The following is an 18,654-nucleotide window of genomic DNA, read 5'->3' as shown; positions in this document are numbered from 1 at the left end:
ACAAGGTCTAAAAGTGTCACTTCAGGTTCTCAGCCAGCTTTGCACTCTTATCTTAACAAGCCAAGGAGGAGTCGAGGGAAGAGGGAGACACTAAAGCCATTTTCTTGTCTTTTTAAAAATATCACTGATAAATGCTCAGTAGTGTAACGTCACAGTTTTCACGGCTGTCATGTCATTTATGTAAATATCAGCTATCGTGGTCTGTAAGCCAAGGTCATAGGAAATATGAAGCAACAGCGCCCCCAAGAGGACACTGGGTAGAAACGCACACAGTGCAGGATTAACAGGGTTACCACTGGAGGCCCACTTACTGCAATAACACAACGTAGACTACAGCACATGTGAATGCAATAATTAGCCAAATAATGAATTATTTCACATATTTTAATATGTAATCAAAAGTGCTTCATATAGCAGATATAATCTTTTTCTACACAGCCAAGATTTACAATACATTTATGTATCTGAACACTGGCAAAGTAGCCGGTCAACGTGTGTAAACAGTCAACACTGATGAGCTCATTACTGTCTGTTCCAAAGATGACATGTTTGTTCATTTGAGAATAAATGAAACAGATTCATGTACTGTAGTTTTCTTTTTCTATAGAAGTGCAAAATGAATCTTACCGACCAGCAAGAACGATGCAGGAAATGTCTGTGGGGGTGGGGGGGGTGACATAAGGACATAAGGGCACAGAGGACATTTCGAACCACAGGGGAAAAAATTATAACAAAAAAACATTTGTAATATTACTGGCCAATCAGAGTGCTGTACTTTGTGCCTGCTGTATCTTCTATGCTACCTGTCAATCAATAAACAGAAAGTGTATTAAAACCATCACGTCACCTGTTTGGTTTGTCGACTTGTAAGTACAATCATTTAACGGCACAGAGGTATTACGGTAAGATAAGATAAAATATTCCTTTATTAGTCCCACAACGGGGAAATTTAGTGTGATTTGAGTTTAAGGACACGTCATGTTACAGATTACTAATAACTTCTTACAGCTGAGGCAAAGTCTTCAAAACAGCTGAGTCTGATCTGGTGCCCAGGACCTTATTTGATCACCTTTAGTCTCAGGAGGGTCATCAGCCTGGGGGCCGTCAGTCTGGGGGCCGTCAACCTGGGGGCTAGCAGACGTCTGCTTGTCCAACACTGACTTGATGTGGCTGAGCAGAGAGGAGAAGAAATGGGGCACTCCCTCATAGCCTGATGGAGAGAAGAGGTCACCAGGCCATCACTGTATCTGTGTGTGTCTGCTTGTGTGTGTGTACGCGTGTACCTGGGAAGATGCCGATGTCGATGATGGTGAGCGTGTGTGTGTACCTGGGAAGATGTTGATGTCTATGACGGTGAGGGTGTGTGTGTGTATGTTGATGATGACGTCCACGCCGAACAGGGCCATGCCGAGCTGAGCCCGGAGCTCTCTGACCAGGGCGGCCACGGCCTCGGAGCTGGGAGGAGGCAGGCACGGCATCTGCTCATCCATCTTGGGAAACAGGTAAAGACCGGACAGTTTTAGGGTGGACAGGTGCTCAAGGGGTGTGGTCTACCTGTAACTTTAGACGTAACTATGTACAAGCAGTGTGTGCACCTTAAGTGATGCCACGCTGCATATGGGGGCAGGTTTGCAGATATTTTAGCCCTTGGGTTAACATATCAGTGTGAGGGTAATAAGAAGTTAAACCACTCTACAAGTTAAAACATACAATGTGGTGCCTTTGCTTAAGCAGTACTGCTTCACTCCTGACTTCATCTAATGACACATAGACACAGACATTTTCTCATACTGAGGATCATCAGTTTGATGCATATGGTTTGTGTATGTGGTGTTATTCACTTGTCACTAATACTCACTGATGTGAGATCAGAGCTCGACTCTGGCTTAGACACCTGGTGGCTGTTGAAGAAGATGGTCTTCCTGTCTGGAGTCAGAGAGGAATCACAATTGGAGTGGCTACAGATAAGGTAGCGTAACACAGGACGTGGCACAGTGGCATGGACAGGGAGTAAAGGACAAGACAGAAAAGGAAAGAGCGGGGCAGGAAAGGAGAGGAAAGGAACGGAGAGTTCAAGATAAGAAAGGAAGGAGAAGATGTTATATTTGATATGTTGATGTGGTGTAGACTGACCACAGGGGCCAGAGGGGAAGTTCTTGAGTGATGGCCTCTCTACGCAGAAGTGTCTGTCTCCCACCACAAACACCTTGTGCAGAACAGCTCCGTGGTTGACGAAGCTCTGGAGCACACAGGGAGGGCGGACATCGGCCAGACCCCCTGCACCGAAGATCAGACACATCTGCACAGAGGGGCCACGTGCAGGCATTGAATGAACAGAGAGATGATAAACCACGGTGAAAGAACAAAACAAACATGGCTGCACACGTACAATTTTCAGGCAAACCACTCACCTCATGGGAGAGCGAGCCATGTGCCACTCTGGTTTTACAAACTACAGAGGAAAAGAGGAAGTGTTTGTGGGTTCTGTCATACTTCATGAAGAAGCAAAAAGGAAAGAACTGAATTCAGCAGTGACCGGCCGAGCAACATTTGGTAGATTAACACATGAATGATCTGACTAATACTTTGAAAAGTGGTTATTGCATGGTTCATTTTATAAAATGGACGAATGAAATGAGTAAGGAACTGAAAGGAAAGGCGACAGAGTGAACTGACTGAGAGGAAAGCCGAGGCCCTGGGTCATCACAGCCTGCTGAATGGAGGACAGGTCACCGGCACTGTGGATCTTTAGGTAAGGAGGACTGCAGATACGCCAGTCTGTTGAACACAACATCATAAGAAAGGCAGCTGTAAGTGTCTACAAGCAACAGGAAAGTACAGCATCCACTGTGAAGCAGCGGTTCACCTCGGAGAGAATTGTGCAGCTTGCTCATGATCCGATAGGAGGCAAAGCGGTCCAGCAGCTGGGTCATGGCGGGCAGGGGGTCCAGGAGAACTGTACTGGGGTGAGCTGACACGTAACTCTGTAATGTAGAGGACAGACAGAGAAATCATCTCAAGATTCAAAATGTTAACTGTCACTCTGGTTGTAGCAGCACACTCGTGTGATAATCTTGAGCTGGGAGCTTCGTTACAGTGAGATGCATATAAAAGAAAAGGCCTCGGTCCAAGTTCTCTTACAGGGCAGCATTACCTGGAAGTTGGCGAGGAGCTGCTGTGATTGGCTGTCATGCTCAGCCTCTACGATGACATCAGACAGCTTGTGAACGATGACGTCAAAGGGTCCCTGCGGCGGCAGCGGCTGAGTGAGGTCCATCTGACGGAGGACAAACAAACACTGTAACATGGTGTATAACTACAGCACCACAGCACTTCTCATATCACTGATCTCTGGGGATATTTCTAAATGACATATAATCTTAAAAGTGCTTTGTACTATAGTCAGCATCATTGCCCAAGGGAACACTGATGTGTGTTTGTCCTCACCAGTTTATTACTGTAGACTTTGAATGGGTCACCAATGTGGGAATCATCAATTATCACCAAAAACATTTTAGAATAGTTATTCTTTATAATAGTTATTCTTTATAATAGTTATTCTTTAAACCCCCTGTAAGCACTCGTTGTGACAAAAAGTCAAACTGTATGTTGTTTCTCATTTCAGTTTATTTTACCAGGGAAACATTAATATAAAAACAGTCTCAAAGCCTGAATGACGTTGTCATTGACGACGTTGACGATAGTCAGTGTTTCTATTTCTATTAGGGGCTGATCGAGGCAACTTATCATCTCTGCAATCATCTCTGTTTTGCAGATGTTTGTGCCTACTTCTCATGACATGAAACAAAAAAAGGTGGGAAAAGGTGAAACCATTGTTGGTAGGAGTAAATATCCTCTGTACAGACATTCACACGCCGTGAAATGTCTGAGCACTTACAGTCAGGCAGCCGCTGTTTGTTGGTTTGTTACAGCAGATTGAGGAAGGGGCTGCAGGTGGCTGTGACATGGATTACTAAAGTTGTGGACATGTGTACATGACACGTGTGTCTGTAGGTGAGCACTGCTCCCAAAATACTGAACCATGTGTGGGGGGATTATGCTGTTTATACAATAAAAATCCTGTGTGAGGACCCATCTTCATGTGCAGACAGAGACATGCAAAGACAAGCACACACACACACACACACACACACACACACACACACACACACGCTTCCTCTTTTCCCCCAACACTTCTTCACTCCCACATTATGTGCATGTGCAGAAAACACTTACCTCCACCACCTGCACCCCATGGCCCCTGCAGGAAGAATACTGAGAGGTTTATATTTCAGAGCTGATATCAATGATTTTCACTGTCGAACTGCACAACTGTGTACACTGTTATTACACTTAAATCCTTAATATGAAATCTACCTATCCATCACTGAGCTGTGGGGCCTCCACGCACATTTAAGGGCCCCACCATGAGAGACAAGCACACTACTCATGAGCTCTGAATGAATTTAAAAAGTCAAAAATCAAGTCAACTTACGCACAGAAGTCCGCAAAAGCCTCCAAGTTCATCCTCCGCCGCTTCTTATCGCTGAGACAGAAGCCCACCCTGCGGCCTGACATTTGGCTGTGCGTGGGAGGGGGCCTCCGGGAGCCGAGTGGCCGCTGACAGAACCAGAGGGGAGGGGGCCTCCGGGAGCCGAGTGGCCGCTGACAGAACCAGAGAGAGGGGGGAGTCAGACTGTCGCTCCTGTCCACCTATCCCTCCCCCCTGACAGCTCTTGTGGTGCTCAGCAGCCCCTGTGCGGTGCTCCGTCCGCAGCCATGGCACCCTGCAGCAGCAGCGGAGGGGGAGAGGCCCGTCGGACCGGTAAGATGACTTGACTTCCTCATTACGCGCAGAGAGAGGCCGGAGCTCGGAGCGCAGCGGCAGTAACTGAAAGAGAAAGTAAACTCCTCTCAGGGAAGTTACTCAGCTCCATTTTTCCCCTCATGTCGTCCAAGCTGGTCCTCATGAACTGACGGCGCACAGAGGAGGCATCGATTATCGGGGAGTAAAGGTTCAATAAGTGAGGTGCTGTGAGTTCACCTGAGGTCACGAGCAGAGTCAGAGATGTCCCGCGGGTCAAACGCAGGTTTTGACCGTCACATCACCATCTTTTCACCGGAGGGCCGTCTCTACCAAGTCGGTAAGGGAGACGCTTTGTCCGGGTTTCCGTCGTGGAGCACTATTCTACTGACTATTGCACAGGTGTACTTCCATTACAGCGTCCAGGTGTAAGTACTGCTGTACCGACAGTGCTGCACTTGTTGGATACTCTGAGGTTCATTAGCCAAAGTGGCTAACGTTAGCGGGCGGAGAGTTAGCATCACAATTAACCTACCAGCCAAGTGAGAGACACCAGTGGGCACCAGGGTAGAATTAAACTGTTCACAAACTAGCAGATATCACCATGAAACTCAAGCCGATTGATTACTTACATTAAACCACTTATTTGTCGTATTACAAGTTTTCTGAAATTTGATGGTAAAATAGCAAATAATGCGCTATCTAATTAAATATGCACTAATTTGTATACAATTCCAGATGTGCACGTTGGAAAAAAGTCACGTGCAAAACTCTTGTTTCATTTTGTTAGCATATTAGAGCCATAGGGTTTTACAGAGGACATTTGGATATGTTTTTATCACTCCACAAACCAGAGCATTCTGTCAACAGCCATTAAAAAACTTTAGGAATAAGATTTTAGTGTCGGGCTATGAATGATATATGATCTAATCCCTCTTAATAGGAATGGGAATAACATTGCAAAGTTTGAGCTGGCTAAGAGTGTGAGAACAAATCTCATTTAAAGATTTGAATTTAAGGTTGAATCTACAGACCCAAATAAATCAAGTGTAGTGAAGTCAAATTAAGTCTGGATATTATTTCTATTAGTTGAATAATACCTTAATAAATGGTCTGTGGTAGCTACACGCTGGGTTCCTTATGCGCACAGCAAGTTATTCATCTTCAAAATACTCAGGTGTTGTTGGTGTAGGTGTCCACTGATGGTCAGGGTCTCCGACCTTGAGCTGTTTCTGTAAAATAATAACAGCTTTATTTTCTGTGTGCTTTCCTGCAGAGTATGCCTTCAAAGCCATCTCCCAGAGCGGGCTGACCTCTGTGGGAGTCCGGGGGATTGACAGCGCTGTGGTGGTTACACAAAAGAAAATACCTGTAAGTTATCACACACACACACACTCAGACCATTCATTTGGTCGATGATGAGAAGGATCTGAGTTCAGGTGAACCAGCGAAGCGTCTCAGGAGTCGTGACTTGAGCGTTTTGCTGAATGGACAGTTAAACACATGAGGCAGATATTGCTGTTAACATCCAGTACTCACATTACCAAGCCAGCAAGCCAGAGCCGGCTCCAGGTCTGCTATTAACCTCAGCAACCTCAGTGTCTGTGGTCAGCAATATCAAGAATTAGTGAGCCTAAGAAAGCCCAAACATGATCGTGGAATTGGACTTCTGGGTCACATTAATGTTCATAATATTGTATACTATTCAAATTTTATTTTATTTTATTTTTTCATGCTTTCATCCAAAACTTTCATGCCAATAATACCAGTAGAGTTGAATTGAAGTTGATCATAAAAATCATATAATGGGAGAATTCAGGTCCATTTTACCTCATAAGTCTATTACCCAATATTTATATTGAAGAATGTGAAGAGTGGAGTATATATTGAGTAACAGTTAGACATTTGCACTTCCACAGTAATATACTGATGTGTGTTGGTTCAGTGTAATTGAATTCTGTAAGTTGCATGTGACACCCTGTCCTTTTGCTGACTGCAGGACAAGCTGCTGGACTCCTCCACCGTGACCAACATGTTCAAACTAACCCCTCGTATCGGCTGTGTGATGACTGGGCACAATGGTGTGTTTTCAGCATAAACAAGCACACACACACATCAGTTAAAGTGATTGTGATACTCAGATATAATATTAATGAACAGACGTGACCATTGTTAAAGGATAAGTCTGGTATTTTGAAAACTTTCTTTATTTTACATGTTTTGAGTTTGAAATGATCACCAGTAGATCACCTCAGTATGCAGCTGAGAACAGGCAGCGAACAGAAACAGCCACTGTGTCACGCTATTCAAACCTACCAGACTCCATTGACAAAAGCAGTCATTTTACCTCTCGAAACATGAGTAGCTGGTCTACCACTGCCAATCGGTTATTTTGTTTGTGTTATTCTGTGTTACACAAATACTGTGTTGGATATGAACTAGCCCTTTAAAAACATCTAAGTCTCACAACAACACAAATAAACTAACTGATTGAGACCAGCATCTTTATCAATTTATTTATTTTTATCAATGGAGTCTGGTGGCTTTGAACTGAGCGATACAACCTGTGTTTCTGGTTAGCCAAAGGTCTCTCTCTGTAGGGATCCTTCCCATAATGCTGTCAGACTCTTAGAATAACAGAAAAACAAGCACTTTTACATTGCAGCAGGCCATTCGCTATCCTGTCTTTGCTCCCAGCTGAGGTGATCGACAGGACCATTTCCAATTCCCATTCTTATTGGTCCTGGTGATATTTTTGTTTGTTAACTGTTATTACATTTACGTCTGGAAGGTCATATTAATTTGATGTTGTTAAGAAGCCTTACTGACGCTGCTCCTCCGTCTTATGCAGCGGACAGCCGTTCCCAGGTTCACCGGGCACGAGTGGAAGCAGGAGAGTGGAAATATAAGTTTGGTTACGACATCACGGCAGACGTGTTGTGCCGCAGGCTGGCCGACATCTCCCAGGTCTACACACAGAACGCTGAAATGAGGCCTCTTGGCTGCTGTGAGTGGGCTCCTCATTTCTGCCTTTTGGTGCTTGTTTCTGTCCACGCTGCTCTTCTGGGTTCGAAGGTTTCCCTCCCTCTCACTCCTCCTCTCTCTCTGCAGGTATGATCATGGTGGCTATGGACCCCCAGCAGGGTCCAGTCCTGTATAAATGTGACCCAGCAGGCTACTTCTGTGGCTTCAGAGCCACAGCAGTTGGGGCCAAGCAAACCGAGGCCAACAGCTACCTGGAGAAGAAGCTGAAGAAAAAGCCCGAACTGACCCACGACAGGACGGTACAGGTAGAGTGACGGCTTGTGAACAGAGAGGGGCTGCTGATGGATGTAGAGTTCGGGGGAAGAAGCAGTGGAGAAGTGGTACCTCCACTGAAAATGATTTTCTTTCTTTCTTCCCAGTTGGCGATATCGTGCCTGTCCTCCGTTCTGTCCATGGACTTCAAGGCCAGTGAGCTGGAGGTCGGCGTGATCACCAAGGAGAAGCCCAAGTTCAGGTACGTTCACATCAGCACCTGTACAGCAGGTCCTTCACTCAGACCTACTCTACGTTTACTTTGCATCAACTGTCTGATGAGTTTAAGAAGGGCTGTTTTGGAGTTTACGTTGTGTATTTTATTTTCTCGTCCTGTCATCCGCCTACATCACACATTGTTCATTATTTGTTTTACTCCTCTCTCATCATGTTTATTCTTCCCATTTCCTCATCTCTTCCCTCATCACCTCCTCCCTCCCTCCTGCAGGACGCTGTTGGACGCAGAGATAGAAACCCACCTGGTTGCCATAGCAGAACGGGAGTAACGGTTCCCTCTCAAACGTCAGACTGTCGTTCACCATAGTTTTCATTTTCAGTGTGCTTGATTTAGCCTAATGTAACAACCCTGTTAGTCTGTTGGAGAGAAGAACGCAGCCTGTCACCTGTGTGTCCAGGGAAGTTAATCATGCACACCTGAGGAAGAAACTCTGTTATTAAGGACTGATAGTGTTTTAATTCCTGACTAACTACACATTTCCACTTTTCTATTCAACATGAATAAGCAACACAATGTTTTTGAATACCAATCATGCATGTTTAACCATCTGACAACACAAAACTACACACCTCCATACTTTGCAACATATTTACATGGTTGAAATATGAATATCTTATTTAGTATGTGTTAAGTGTGCAGAATAATTGTTCCACAGCTGCTCTCATGTTGTTCTGCATGTTTCTAACACCAACATTGCTGTCATCTCCACACTTGTCAAGTTGCAATAAAAAAGTCCATCAGACTCACAGTCAAGCCTTTTAAAGTAACATCATAATAAAGTTCAGTAGAAAAGAAGACTAGAAGACTGTCTTTAAATTAAATACTTCAAAAAGTCTCTAAACTTTTAGCACTAAAATGGAAAGCTGAGGCAAATGTTGCCAAATAGTCTGAGCTATCCTGAGCGCTCCCCTCGGTGAACAGTAGATGGCCTCAGGGAGGAGCTAATGTTTCCTGAGGCTGTCCTCCATGTCACTGACTCGCTGGACTGAAGACGTGACTGAATCCACAACTTATTCAACACACGATGTTGTGGGTTTGGAGACGAGTGGCCTCAGACTAGAGTGAAGTCACTGATATTCCCACGGGATACACAGCAAATACTCTTGTAGGAAGTCAGGCAAGTGAGTAACACAACTGCCAGTGTTTTCAGTCATCTCAGCAGCACCTACAATAGTATAAATGTTGTCACTCTGTAATATATATGACACGTCTACTTTACTGCTGCTTATCCTGAGCTACCTCCTCCGGCCACTAGATGGCAGTGTTGAGTCAGCTCCTGACTTCCTCTGAGCGTTTCATGACAGAGTTGAATGTTTCTGTGTGTTCTTTGTTTGAAGAAACATATTTTAACTCTCGCAAACAATTACACACCTGGGTGTTCGGAGCTTCGGTCACTGAGTTTCCACCGCAGTGACCCACCGGTCTGAGGATATGGATCGCTGTCCTTTTCAGGTACAGTCTGGATGTATAATCATCAGCATAAACACACACAATGACAGCGAACAGCTGTGAGAGGCTGCATTCACTTTATTAAGAATAAAAGTTAATACACTGAAGGAAAATTAGATTTTTACAGGATTGACAAGTCATCAGAAATCAACTTTATAACACATAGAAACAATATTATAGCAATATTCTCTATTTACCATCAACAAAACCATTCTTACTTACCTATAGGCCTTGGGTGAGGCATTATGGGGATAAGAGTTTCACAAGCCTCTCTGTATATCTATGATAGTGGTGGTAAATCTGGATATTATAACAGTTGTCCAGAATTCAGTGCCTTAGTTTTCATTTGATCTACTACGATATACCTGAAGTATCAATCCTCATTACAGAGGTGCATGTTATAATTGTGACAGTTTCAGACAGACGATGATTTTCAAAGTAAGAATGACTATTGAAGGATCAGTCGAATGAGGATAGGACTGACAGTCAGACAGCGTATCCTCAGCGTGTTTGCAGACACACAGAGGATTTAGGTTGAGAGGCTTGTGTTGGTGATTTTCAGTGAGAGTAGGAAAAAGCCCTGCTAGTCTCCTTAAAGCTACTAGTGCAAGACGATCCCGAGTTACATTGATAGGCCTCTTAACTTACAGTAATTCTTCTCCATGCCCACTTTACCTTACAGGTTAGCCGGAGTGTTCCATGGCTCTTAGATAAGGGAAGTCTGTATATATCCTGGCACATGGAACACCAGCAGCCACCCTGGTGGGTTAAGGGTTGCACCGCAGCTTAAAGCCAGTAGGAGATGCATTAGCATGAGTCTGGTAGAAGTAAACTGACCATTTGAAAACAGTGAAAGAGATTTGAAGCTGGACATGTTTGCCTCTTCATCCTCAGGTCTGGCACTGCATGCACAAGATTACCTGGAAGAACACACAACAGAGAGCCACTGTTAGGAGCGACGGGCATCCACCCCGTGTTGGTGCAGAGAAGAAAAACATGGGGGGAAGCAGAAATATACGGAGAGAGGCAGTAGTTCACTGTAATCAGTGTAGCATGCAGGGGGCAGGCTGCTGGGCAGAGAGCTGCATGTAGGTGCTGTGTGCTGTTCATAAATGTCATGCATGTCAATGGAGCACATGTGTAGATGGTTTCACTAGCTGGCTCTTCACCCTTTTCTCTCATCCTCATTCCTGACCCAACAACCCCTTCTTTCTTTCTCTTATTACACAAGAGCAGATTAAAAGTAACGTGTGTTACATTCACGCTGGCCGGACTCGGTTCAAACTGGTTTACAGAAGGTTTCTGGTTTGTACCGCACAAAAACGAGCATTACAACAGAAAAACAGGAAAACAGGAAGAATCAGCAGAAGCAAAACAACATTCAAACATAGCTGAGCTCTACAGATGGTTATGGATGGTTTGTATGAGGGGAACGAGGGAATGGACCGTTCACTGAACACATTTTGGCTGATAATAATAATAAAAGGAAAATGGCTGAACTCTGTTTAGCTGCTTCAGTTTCAGGGTTCTGGCATCGTGCAGGCTCACTGTCACAGTTTACTGGGACGCCAGTGCAAAACAGATCCTTCGTCATCGTGTGTGTTGCGAAAGAGGCCTGTTGTCAGCTGCTACTGAGGCCTCGTCACATTTTTAGAGATTGTTAACGTCAGTCTGGTTACCAGATCATATGTGATGAAAAACAAAAACCTACATGTGTGTAATGAATCTAATCAACTTTACAGTATATGTTAGTTTAAATCATGTTTGCCTGTGTTTCATATGGAAACAAAGGTTGTGTCGGAGGTCGTTCACTGCCTCCTCACTATCTAGGCTGTTCTGTGTGGACCACTGTAAAGTGAGTTATGACATATTTTGTTACTTTAAGTCAGCGGTATAATGATAAATAACTGTTACTGTACATTTGTACAGACCTACAAAATGGCGAGCTCACTGCATAGTGAGCAGTAAGTGACTTGGGCCAAAGACTCTTTCACCCTGAGACATGTTTGTTTCCTTTTTCTGAAGAACCTAAGAAGCCTCACACCTCACGGCACACGGCATTTCAAATGTTTCACTTAAACGTTCACTTGGATGCAGCAGAAACCAAATTGTGAACATGACACTGGCATCCTCAACTTTTAAACTTGTTACACATCCAACAGTTACGGAGCAACACTAATATTAATGAAATATTGCGTTTCTGTCCTCATTTTGCTCTGTGTTTGTCACCACCAGCTCCTGAGGGAAATATCTGGCTCTTTAGCTGCTAAATATCCCAAAATGTTCACTGGCTAGTTGCTAGTTTGTCATTTGATGCTGGGCAGGCAGTGTACAGCAGCTTTTCAGAGCTTTTTCCCTTAAAAAAAGATCGATGCCATGAGAGTGCTGATAGTGAAGCAAACAAACTGAGCTGAAACTCCATTAAGGTTCATAAAGCCAAGACGTGCTGCATGTTCATCACTGCAACACCTTTCACATGATCATCATCACTTTTAATTCTAAGAGTTCTTATTTTGTCACTCTTGGCATTATGCTAATCACTACCCAACCTCAGAAACCTCAGGGCCAATGTTCCAGTGTTTCCGGTTTATCCAGAGGATATCCTTTCATCTCTCTTCAACATTTCAACTAATCTCTCCAAACAAATATCTGCATATGCATGCAGATACATTACCAAAAAACTAAATGAAAGCTAAACCCTCACCAGATACTAGCTGATGTTCTGACTCTTGTGCTCTCGACACAAACTATTGTTTAAACGTGGTTGGCACTGGCAAAAAGGTGCTCCAAGTACTAAAGATAGTTGTCAAGAAGGGGTTGAATAATCTTGAGGCTGCAGCAGACATTAAAAGTGTCATTTAAAAGTGTTGAATTTGGAGAAACTACCTGTAATATTAGTTGTGTTGAGCTATTTCAATAGGTCTTGTTTGAGTTCATTGAATATAGCTTAGAGTTTATACATTTTGCCAATACACCTCATTTGCAGTGGGGGCTGAATAATTCTGATTCCTTATTACCTGGGGGATAGGGGAAACTAAAGGTTGTATCATTGCAGTGTAGGTAGTCATTTGTACAAACTACAGACTGGACTTCAGTATTTTCTATCTGCCTGCTGTAAGAAAATGATTTCAATAGTTTGATGCTGGAGTCAGACTACAGTGTAGAGGGGTTATGCGGTATGGAGGAGGAAGAGGCCGCCACAGCTGAGAGCCTCTGCCAGCCTGTGAAGATGCTGCTGCAGTGCATTCTGGGTGTTGTAGGTCTTCTACCTTTTTCTCTGTTTTCTCTGGTTATGTTGCACCAAATGTCCAAAATATTTCATTCTACTGCAGAGAGAGTCCAGTTTTATAGAAAGACTCTCTAGCTGTGAAATACTTCTTTTATTGTTTTGGCTCTCTATTCTTTCTCCTATATCAAAACTGTTTTTGTTTTAATCTACCACTTCCATAATAACTTCCTTCCCCAGCTCACATCTCCCTGTGTTTCTCCTCCTGTGCCTCACCCCTCCATTCATACCACTTTTCCTCTCCCATCCCTGTTATACCTTCTGCTCTCACCTCACCTCGACCACCACCACCACCTCCACCTGTCCACCTCCTCCTCACCCAGCGTCCTCCACACTGTATCCCCCTTCCCCACCACCACCCCCGTGCTCCCTCCTCTGATATGAAACATCGACCCTGTGGCTGGTGTCTCCTGGTACTGGGACTGCCTGCCAAGCTGAATGGGCCCAGAGCATCGGGTAGCCAGGCTGTGTGTGTGTGTGTGTGTGAGTAAGTGTGTGTTGGGTCACGGCGTGGGGATTAGGTGTGTGTGAGTGATTGAGGGTGACAGCGGTCCTAGCATTAGGGGCCCTGTGGCAGATTTCGTAGTCCTGTTTTAGACACACTAAGCTGGATTTACCAGCAGCAGTGTGTCAGCAGTGATGCAGCCTGCCTGGACCTCCTACAGAACACACACACACAAACACACACATGCACGAGCACACACACGTAGACCCTTGTTACCTCTGACCCTACCAATCTACCTGCAACCGGTGTGACGTCCCATCATGCCTTTTTCTACCAGCATTTCCTGCATTCATCCCCTACTGATAAGACTTCAAAACGTCTTCCTGCTGTAAATCGTCTAACATCCTGTACTTTGCTTCAGTCTTTGCACACTACAGTACACATGCTGAGGCACAATAGACTCTGTGATGAATGCAGACCACTGTAGCATGCACTGAGCATCAGCCCTCACCCTGACCCCAAAACAAACAGTGGGGCCCAGACACACCAGCATCTATCACAGTGAAACACAATCCATTTCATTTGACATTACAGCCAATGGATCCCCTTAACGGGACCAGAGTGTTCCTACTTTGGTGAACTGTGAAATGTGAATTTTCAATGTCAAAGGGTCTGAACATTGTAGGCCCTTTGAAGAGGTGCTCACAGTTCCAAAATGGATAAACCCACCCTAAGGGGTGCTGGAAACCCTGGTGCTATTCATAAATATTTCATTGTCAAAGTATCAAATGCAGTGTGAACACTGCACTACTGCATAACGCCACTTGCGGTCATGGTTGAATGGATGTGTAACTGTGTGTAATTAATGTCCTTTGCTTTTGGGTAGCGAGCTAGCAAGCTATCGAAGATCTGATACAGTTTTTGCTTTGATTTTGCTTTGATTTTAGCCTCTCCAGCTTCTCAGTGCAGTTGCATGCTGGGTATACCGCTGTGAATGTGTGGTCACTGTGTGTGTGTGTGTGTGTGTGTGTGTTAACAGGGAGTATGTGAGGCCACCATGGCTCCTGACATGACTTGATGCTCAATTGTGTGTTTCTTTGTGCAACTTGTGCTTGTGAATGCGCACACCTTTGTCCATGTGTGAGTGTGTGTTTGTGTGTGTGTGTGTGTGCCTGCTCCCAGATCTCTGTTACAGCCCGTCCATTGTGAAGGAGAGTGTTGAGCAAGATCCTGACCCACCGGCGGGGACTAATCAGACGCATTCCTTGGGATTAAACGGCCAATTAACAATAAGAGAGCCATTGTAGCCCTGTCTCCTTGTGCGTCACAGTTAAAAGGTTTTCTGTGTGTACGTGTTGCAGTGTGTGACTGTTTGTGTGTTAGCCCGTGTGCTTTTGTGTGTGCAAGGTGCTTTTCGTCATTCATTAAGAATTATTTGAGATTGAATTAACATGAATGCTACAGCTTCATAAATAAAAATATGACATTTAAATTGGTTGCAATTTAAAACAAGCATATGCTGTGGGGAGAGTGACAGGTGCATTATGGGTAATGCATGCCAAATAGTAGCCTCAAGTCATAAGATGCGTGTGTCTGTGTGTGTGTGCATTCATGTGTTTGACACAGTGTTCTTAATGATGCAAGTTAATCTGGGTTTTGTTCAGGCCCCAGTGGTGATCCCACCTGGTCTGTAGACAATTACAAAGTAAGGCATCACATTCACAACAGGATGTGCATTCTATTCTATTCTTCTATTCTGCCAATTGGTGTGTCTATTGTGTGTATGTATAATTGTGTGCATAAATGGTATCTTCAATAACCCTGATTGTGTGTGTGTGTGTGTGTGTGTGTAAGTGTTTGTATGTGTGTGTGTGTAAAACCCTCTGGCCATGTGTTCAGGGAGCATGTGTGTGGTGGTGTGATGGTGTGTTGGGGAAGGGGGGCATTATTGGTGCGGATGGAGATGGGTGGTGTGTGTGTGTGTGTTTGTGTGTGTGTGTGTGTGTTTAGGGTGTGTATATGCAGCAGTGTGGCACGTGTCGGAGTGTGGCAGAGGATTAGTGAGGCTCAGGGCCTGTTGCTCCACTTCCATGATTACTACTGCTGTCTACTGCCATATGGGGTGGTGGAGGTGCAGGTGGGTGTGTGTGTGTGTGTGTGTGTGTATAGTGTGGTACAGTAGCTTGCAACCCCTGCAATGCTGAATAACTTCATTCTTTCTATGCTGCATGGTGCATCATTTAATGTCTGTACAATAAACTGGATTAAAAAAAATAGTCTATGCTTTTTATGCTGCAGTATAAAACTATAACTACAGAAATAAGGATTAGACAGTAAACAATGGACAGTACACCGTCCATTTTCATATTTCTAATCTCTATTTCTCTTTTCTTTTTTTGACTGGACCTACAACATGATAATGGTTTTTAATTAATAGTAATAAAATGTAATTATGATATATATATTATCAGTGGCCAGCTATTGGTCAAAGCCATTCATGGTGTCATGGTGTGATAACAGTCTGGATATGTGAATGAAATAATGCAACTGAAACGGCGCAGCTTATCTTATTACAAGTGTATGAGTATGAGGGCATGAACAGGTGTTAACTTGCTAAAACCCCCAGACAGTGATCAAGGAGGGGGCTAAATGATGAACACATCCACACACACACACACACACACACACACACACACACACCCCCACCTGCTGCTGTCTGTGGTGGATTAGCAGTCTGTCTACCCTCAGGAGACAGCAGGACACACACACAGACGCAGCAGGGAGTCCACTGTCTGTGAAACTGATGAAGATGCTGCCAGACCGTATTTACAGATGGAATCAGACTCTTCTGACACACACAAGAACCTGCATGAGGTGCTCTTCACAGGCACATTCAGAAGGATTATTTTAATTTTCAGAAATATGAATAAGTGCACCTTTATTCTAGTCATTGCAAATGACTTCCACTGTCAGACGATGGTGGATAAGTGACACAAAGTTATGGGTAATTTGAAAAAATCTTGGCAGTGGGTCAGTGTTTGGCATTTAAATAATATTTGATAGTAAATTAATAAAATTACCTACCTAATACTTTACATTTCTAATGTGCAGAATAATATTAATGTAAGATTGTACAGCTAAAATTATTCTTCCAAAGTACAAAAACTTGTAACTTGTAATCAAGGTAGTTCAACATCAACAGACATTACTGTTGCTTGTTTACGGTATATTAACCCTGTAGGTAATATATAAATAAGTATATTAACCCTGTAGGTAATATATAAATAAGTATATTAACCCTGTAGGTTATATATATATATATATATATGTATATTAACCTGGTAGGTAATATATAAATAAGTATATTAACCCTGTGGGTTATATATATATGTATATATATGTATATTAACCTGGTAGGTAATATATAAATAAGTATATTAACCCTGTAGGTTATATATAAATAAGTATATTAAACCTGTAAGTTATATATAAATAAGTATATTAAACCTGTGGGTTATATATATATATATATATATATGTATATTAACCTGGTAGATAATATATAAATAAGTATATTAACCCTGTAGGTTATATATACACTTGATGTAACAGCCCACCAATAAATCCTCCCTGTAGCTTGTGGTGCTGTTGACTGTATTGCATTACACTGGCAGGTGTTTCTATTATTTTGTCCACCCCATTTATATCAATGATGAAGGCTAAATAACAGAAACACTTATCTGTGTAATGCAATACAGTTCAACAGCACCACAAGCTACATCGTCCACAACGACCACATAGTTGAATCTGTAACCGTTTCGACTCAAAATGAACATTATAACCTTCATGAAGGGAGGATTTATTGTTGAGCTGCAGTATTAGACTACATCAGTTTTAGCAAACTGGACACTGAGTACATACATACTATATATATATATGTCTAAAGTGTGTGTGCATATGTACATATACATACATACTGACTATAGTGGGTACACTTATGTAGTTCATCGTTATATAAGTGACCACAGCTTGAGTTTATCTTTAGCCTGGACCCATGAGAGACTGCTGACAACCTGCTAAAGTCCTACTAAATGGACACACGCACACACACACACACACACACACACACACACACACTAATGGCTGTGATGGCAGTCTAACAGCAGGACCATTTAATGTAACCTGTAGGCCCTTCATCTCATACAGCCCACTGTAAGAGGAGCGCTGTGCTGCAGAGACACATGGTCTGACTCACGCAGAGTAATCCTCACATCACTTTAATGAGAAGTTAACACACTCTGACCTCAATACACACACACACACACACACGCACGCACTTACACACACAAACACAACCTTTTTTTAACTATTTGAGCAAAGACAGTCACAGAATTACAAATGCTTGTTTAAAACACAGATTCAAACCAATCTTAATTGCAAGACGACAGCATATCAGCAGTTCAACTGAATATAACAAAACCATTTCACAGCCAGACCCTCAGAAACTTAGACTGGGTTTGTCCCCATGCCCCTCCCACACCCCCTCCTCCTCTCTCTCTCTCTTCTTATTTCTGCCCTGTTTTATTATCACACTCCTCTACTCTTCCTTCCTTCCTTCCTTCCTTCCTTCCTTCCACCCTGGCCGTAACTTCCCACCCAGTTTTCTCCAGTGACCAGTCTGACCACCAGTCCACCGGTCCCTCACTGTCCACCACATGCCTCCTCCTGATCTCTCTCAGCCTGCCTCTCCATCACACACTACACCACCGTGGCCCTCTCCTTCCCGTCCCATAATGCCCTGTTACCTTATCAATAATGATCGACGAGGCCCCAGAACTGAAGGTCCTGCTCTGCGTCCCTGAGCAGCGAGCGCTCGGTTCTCTCCATCCACCCTTCCTCTGTCAATCTGGCCACAAACCCCTCTTTCCTCCCTTTATCCCGAGGTAAGATACTTACTTTTCAGATAAAGCATATTATGATAAATCGGCTGAACTCTGTGCGTGTGTGTGTGTGAGAGAGTGTGTAACTGTCACACACACACACACACACACACACACACACACACTATAAGCACACAGCGTGCACACACTGACATGCAAAAATACAGTGAGAGTATCGAACAACATGATGTCAGA

General features: G+C 43.7%; 2 protein-coding genes across 2 annotated transcripts; one reads left to right on the top strand and one right to left on the bottom strand.

The window, feature by feature from the left end:
• Positions 1-990: 990 nt before the first annotated feature.
• LOC139199578 (inositol-tetrakisphosphate 1-kinase-like) lies at positions 991-4,848 on the bottom strand. Its single transcript, XM_070828628.1, has 11 exons — positions 4,732-4,848; positions 4,496-4,620; positions 4,237-4,261; positions 3,155-3,277; positions 2,867-2,984; positions 2,677-2,778; positions 2,412-2,452; positions 2,134-2,299; positions 1,859-1,926; positions 1,328-1,490; positions 991-1,210 (listed from the first exon to the last, which is right to left on the bottom strand). Exons 1-11 carry the CDS (start codon positions 4,846-4,848, stop codon positions 1,023-1,025), a joined length of 1,236 nt encoding a protein of 411 aa, XP_070684729.1. The 3' UTR covers positions 991-1,022.
• Positions 4,849-4,902: 54 nt separating this feature from the next.
• psma6l (proteasome 20S subunit alpha 6, like) lies at positions 4,903-9,142 on the top strand. Its single transcript, XM_070829507.1, has 7 exons — positions 4,903-5,144; positions 6,081-6,175; positions 6,804-6,885; positions 7,656-7,811; positions 7,916-8,094; positions 8,209-8,303; positions 8,550-9,142. The coding sequence occupies exons 1-7, from the start codon at positions 5,069-5,071 to the stop codon at positions 8,605-8,607; spliced, it is 741 nt and encodes a 246-aa protein (XP_070685608.1). The 5' UTR covers positions 4,903-5,068; the 3' UTR covers positions 8,608-9,142.
• The last annotated feature ends 9,512 nt before the right edge of the window (positions 9,143-18,654 follow it).

Source organism: Pempheris klunzingeri, chromosome 4 (genome assembly GCF_042242105.1).
Source record: "Pempheris klunzingeri isolate RE-2024b chromosome 4, fPemKlu1.hap1, whole genome shotgun sequence".
Lineage (NCBI taxonomy): Eukaryota > Metazoa > Chordata > Actinopteri > Acropomatiformes > Pempheridae > Pempheris > Pempheris klunzingeri.
This window is presented reverse-complemented; position numbering and strand designations above follow the sequence as displayed.

Coding starts and splice junctions, on each gene's coding strand:
- LOC139199578 (XM_070828628.1), bottom strand. CDS start 4,848: ATGAGGAAGTCAAGTCATCTTACCGGTCCGACGGGCCTCTCCCCCTCC. Junction 2,300..2,411: donor ATGGCTCGCTCTCCCATGAG/GTGAGTGGTTTG, acceptor CCCTCTGTGCAG/ATGTGTCTGATCTTCGGTGC. Junction 1,927..2,133: donor CTTCCCCTCTGGCCCCTGTG/GTCAGTCTACAC, acceptor CTCTGACTCCAG/ACAGGAAGACCATCTTCTTC.
- psma6l (XM_070829507.1), top strand. CDS start 5,069: ATGTCCCGCGGGTCAAACGCAGGTTTTGACCGTCACATCACCATCTTT. Junction 5,145..6,080: donor GGGCCGTCTCTACCAAGTCG/GTAAGGGAGACG, acceptor GCTTTCCTGCAG/AGTATGCCTTCAAAGCCATC. Junction 7,812..7,915: donor AATGAGGCCTCTTGGCTGCT/GTGAGTGGGCTC, acceptor CTCTCTCTGCAG/GTATGATCATGGTGGCTATG.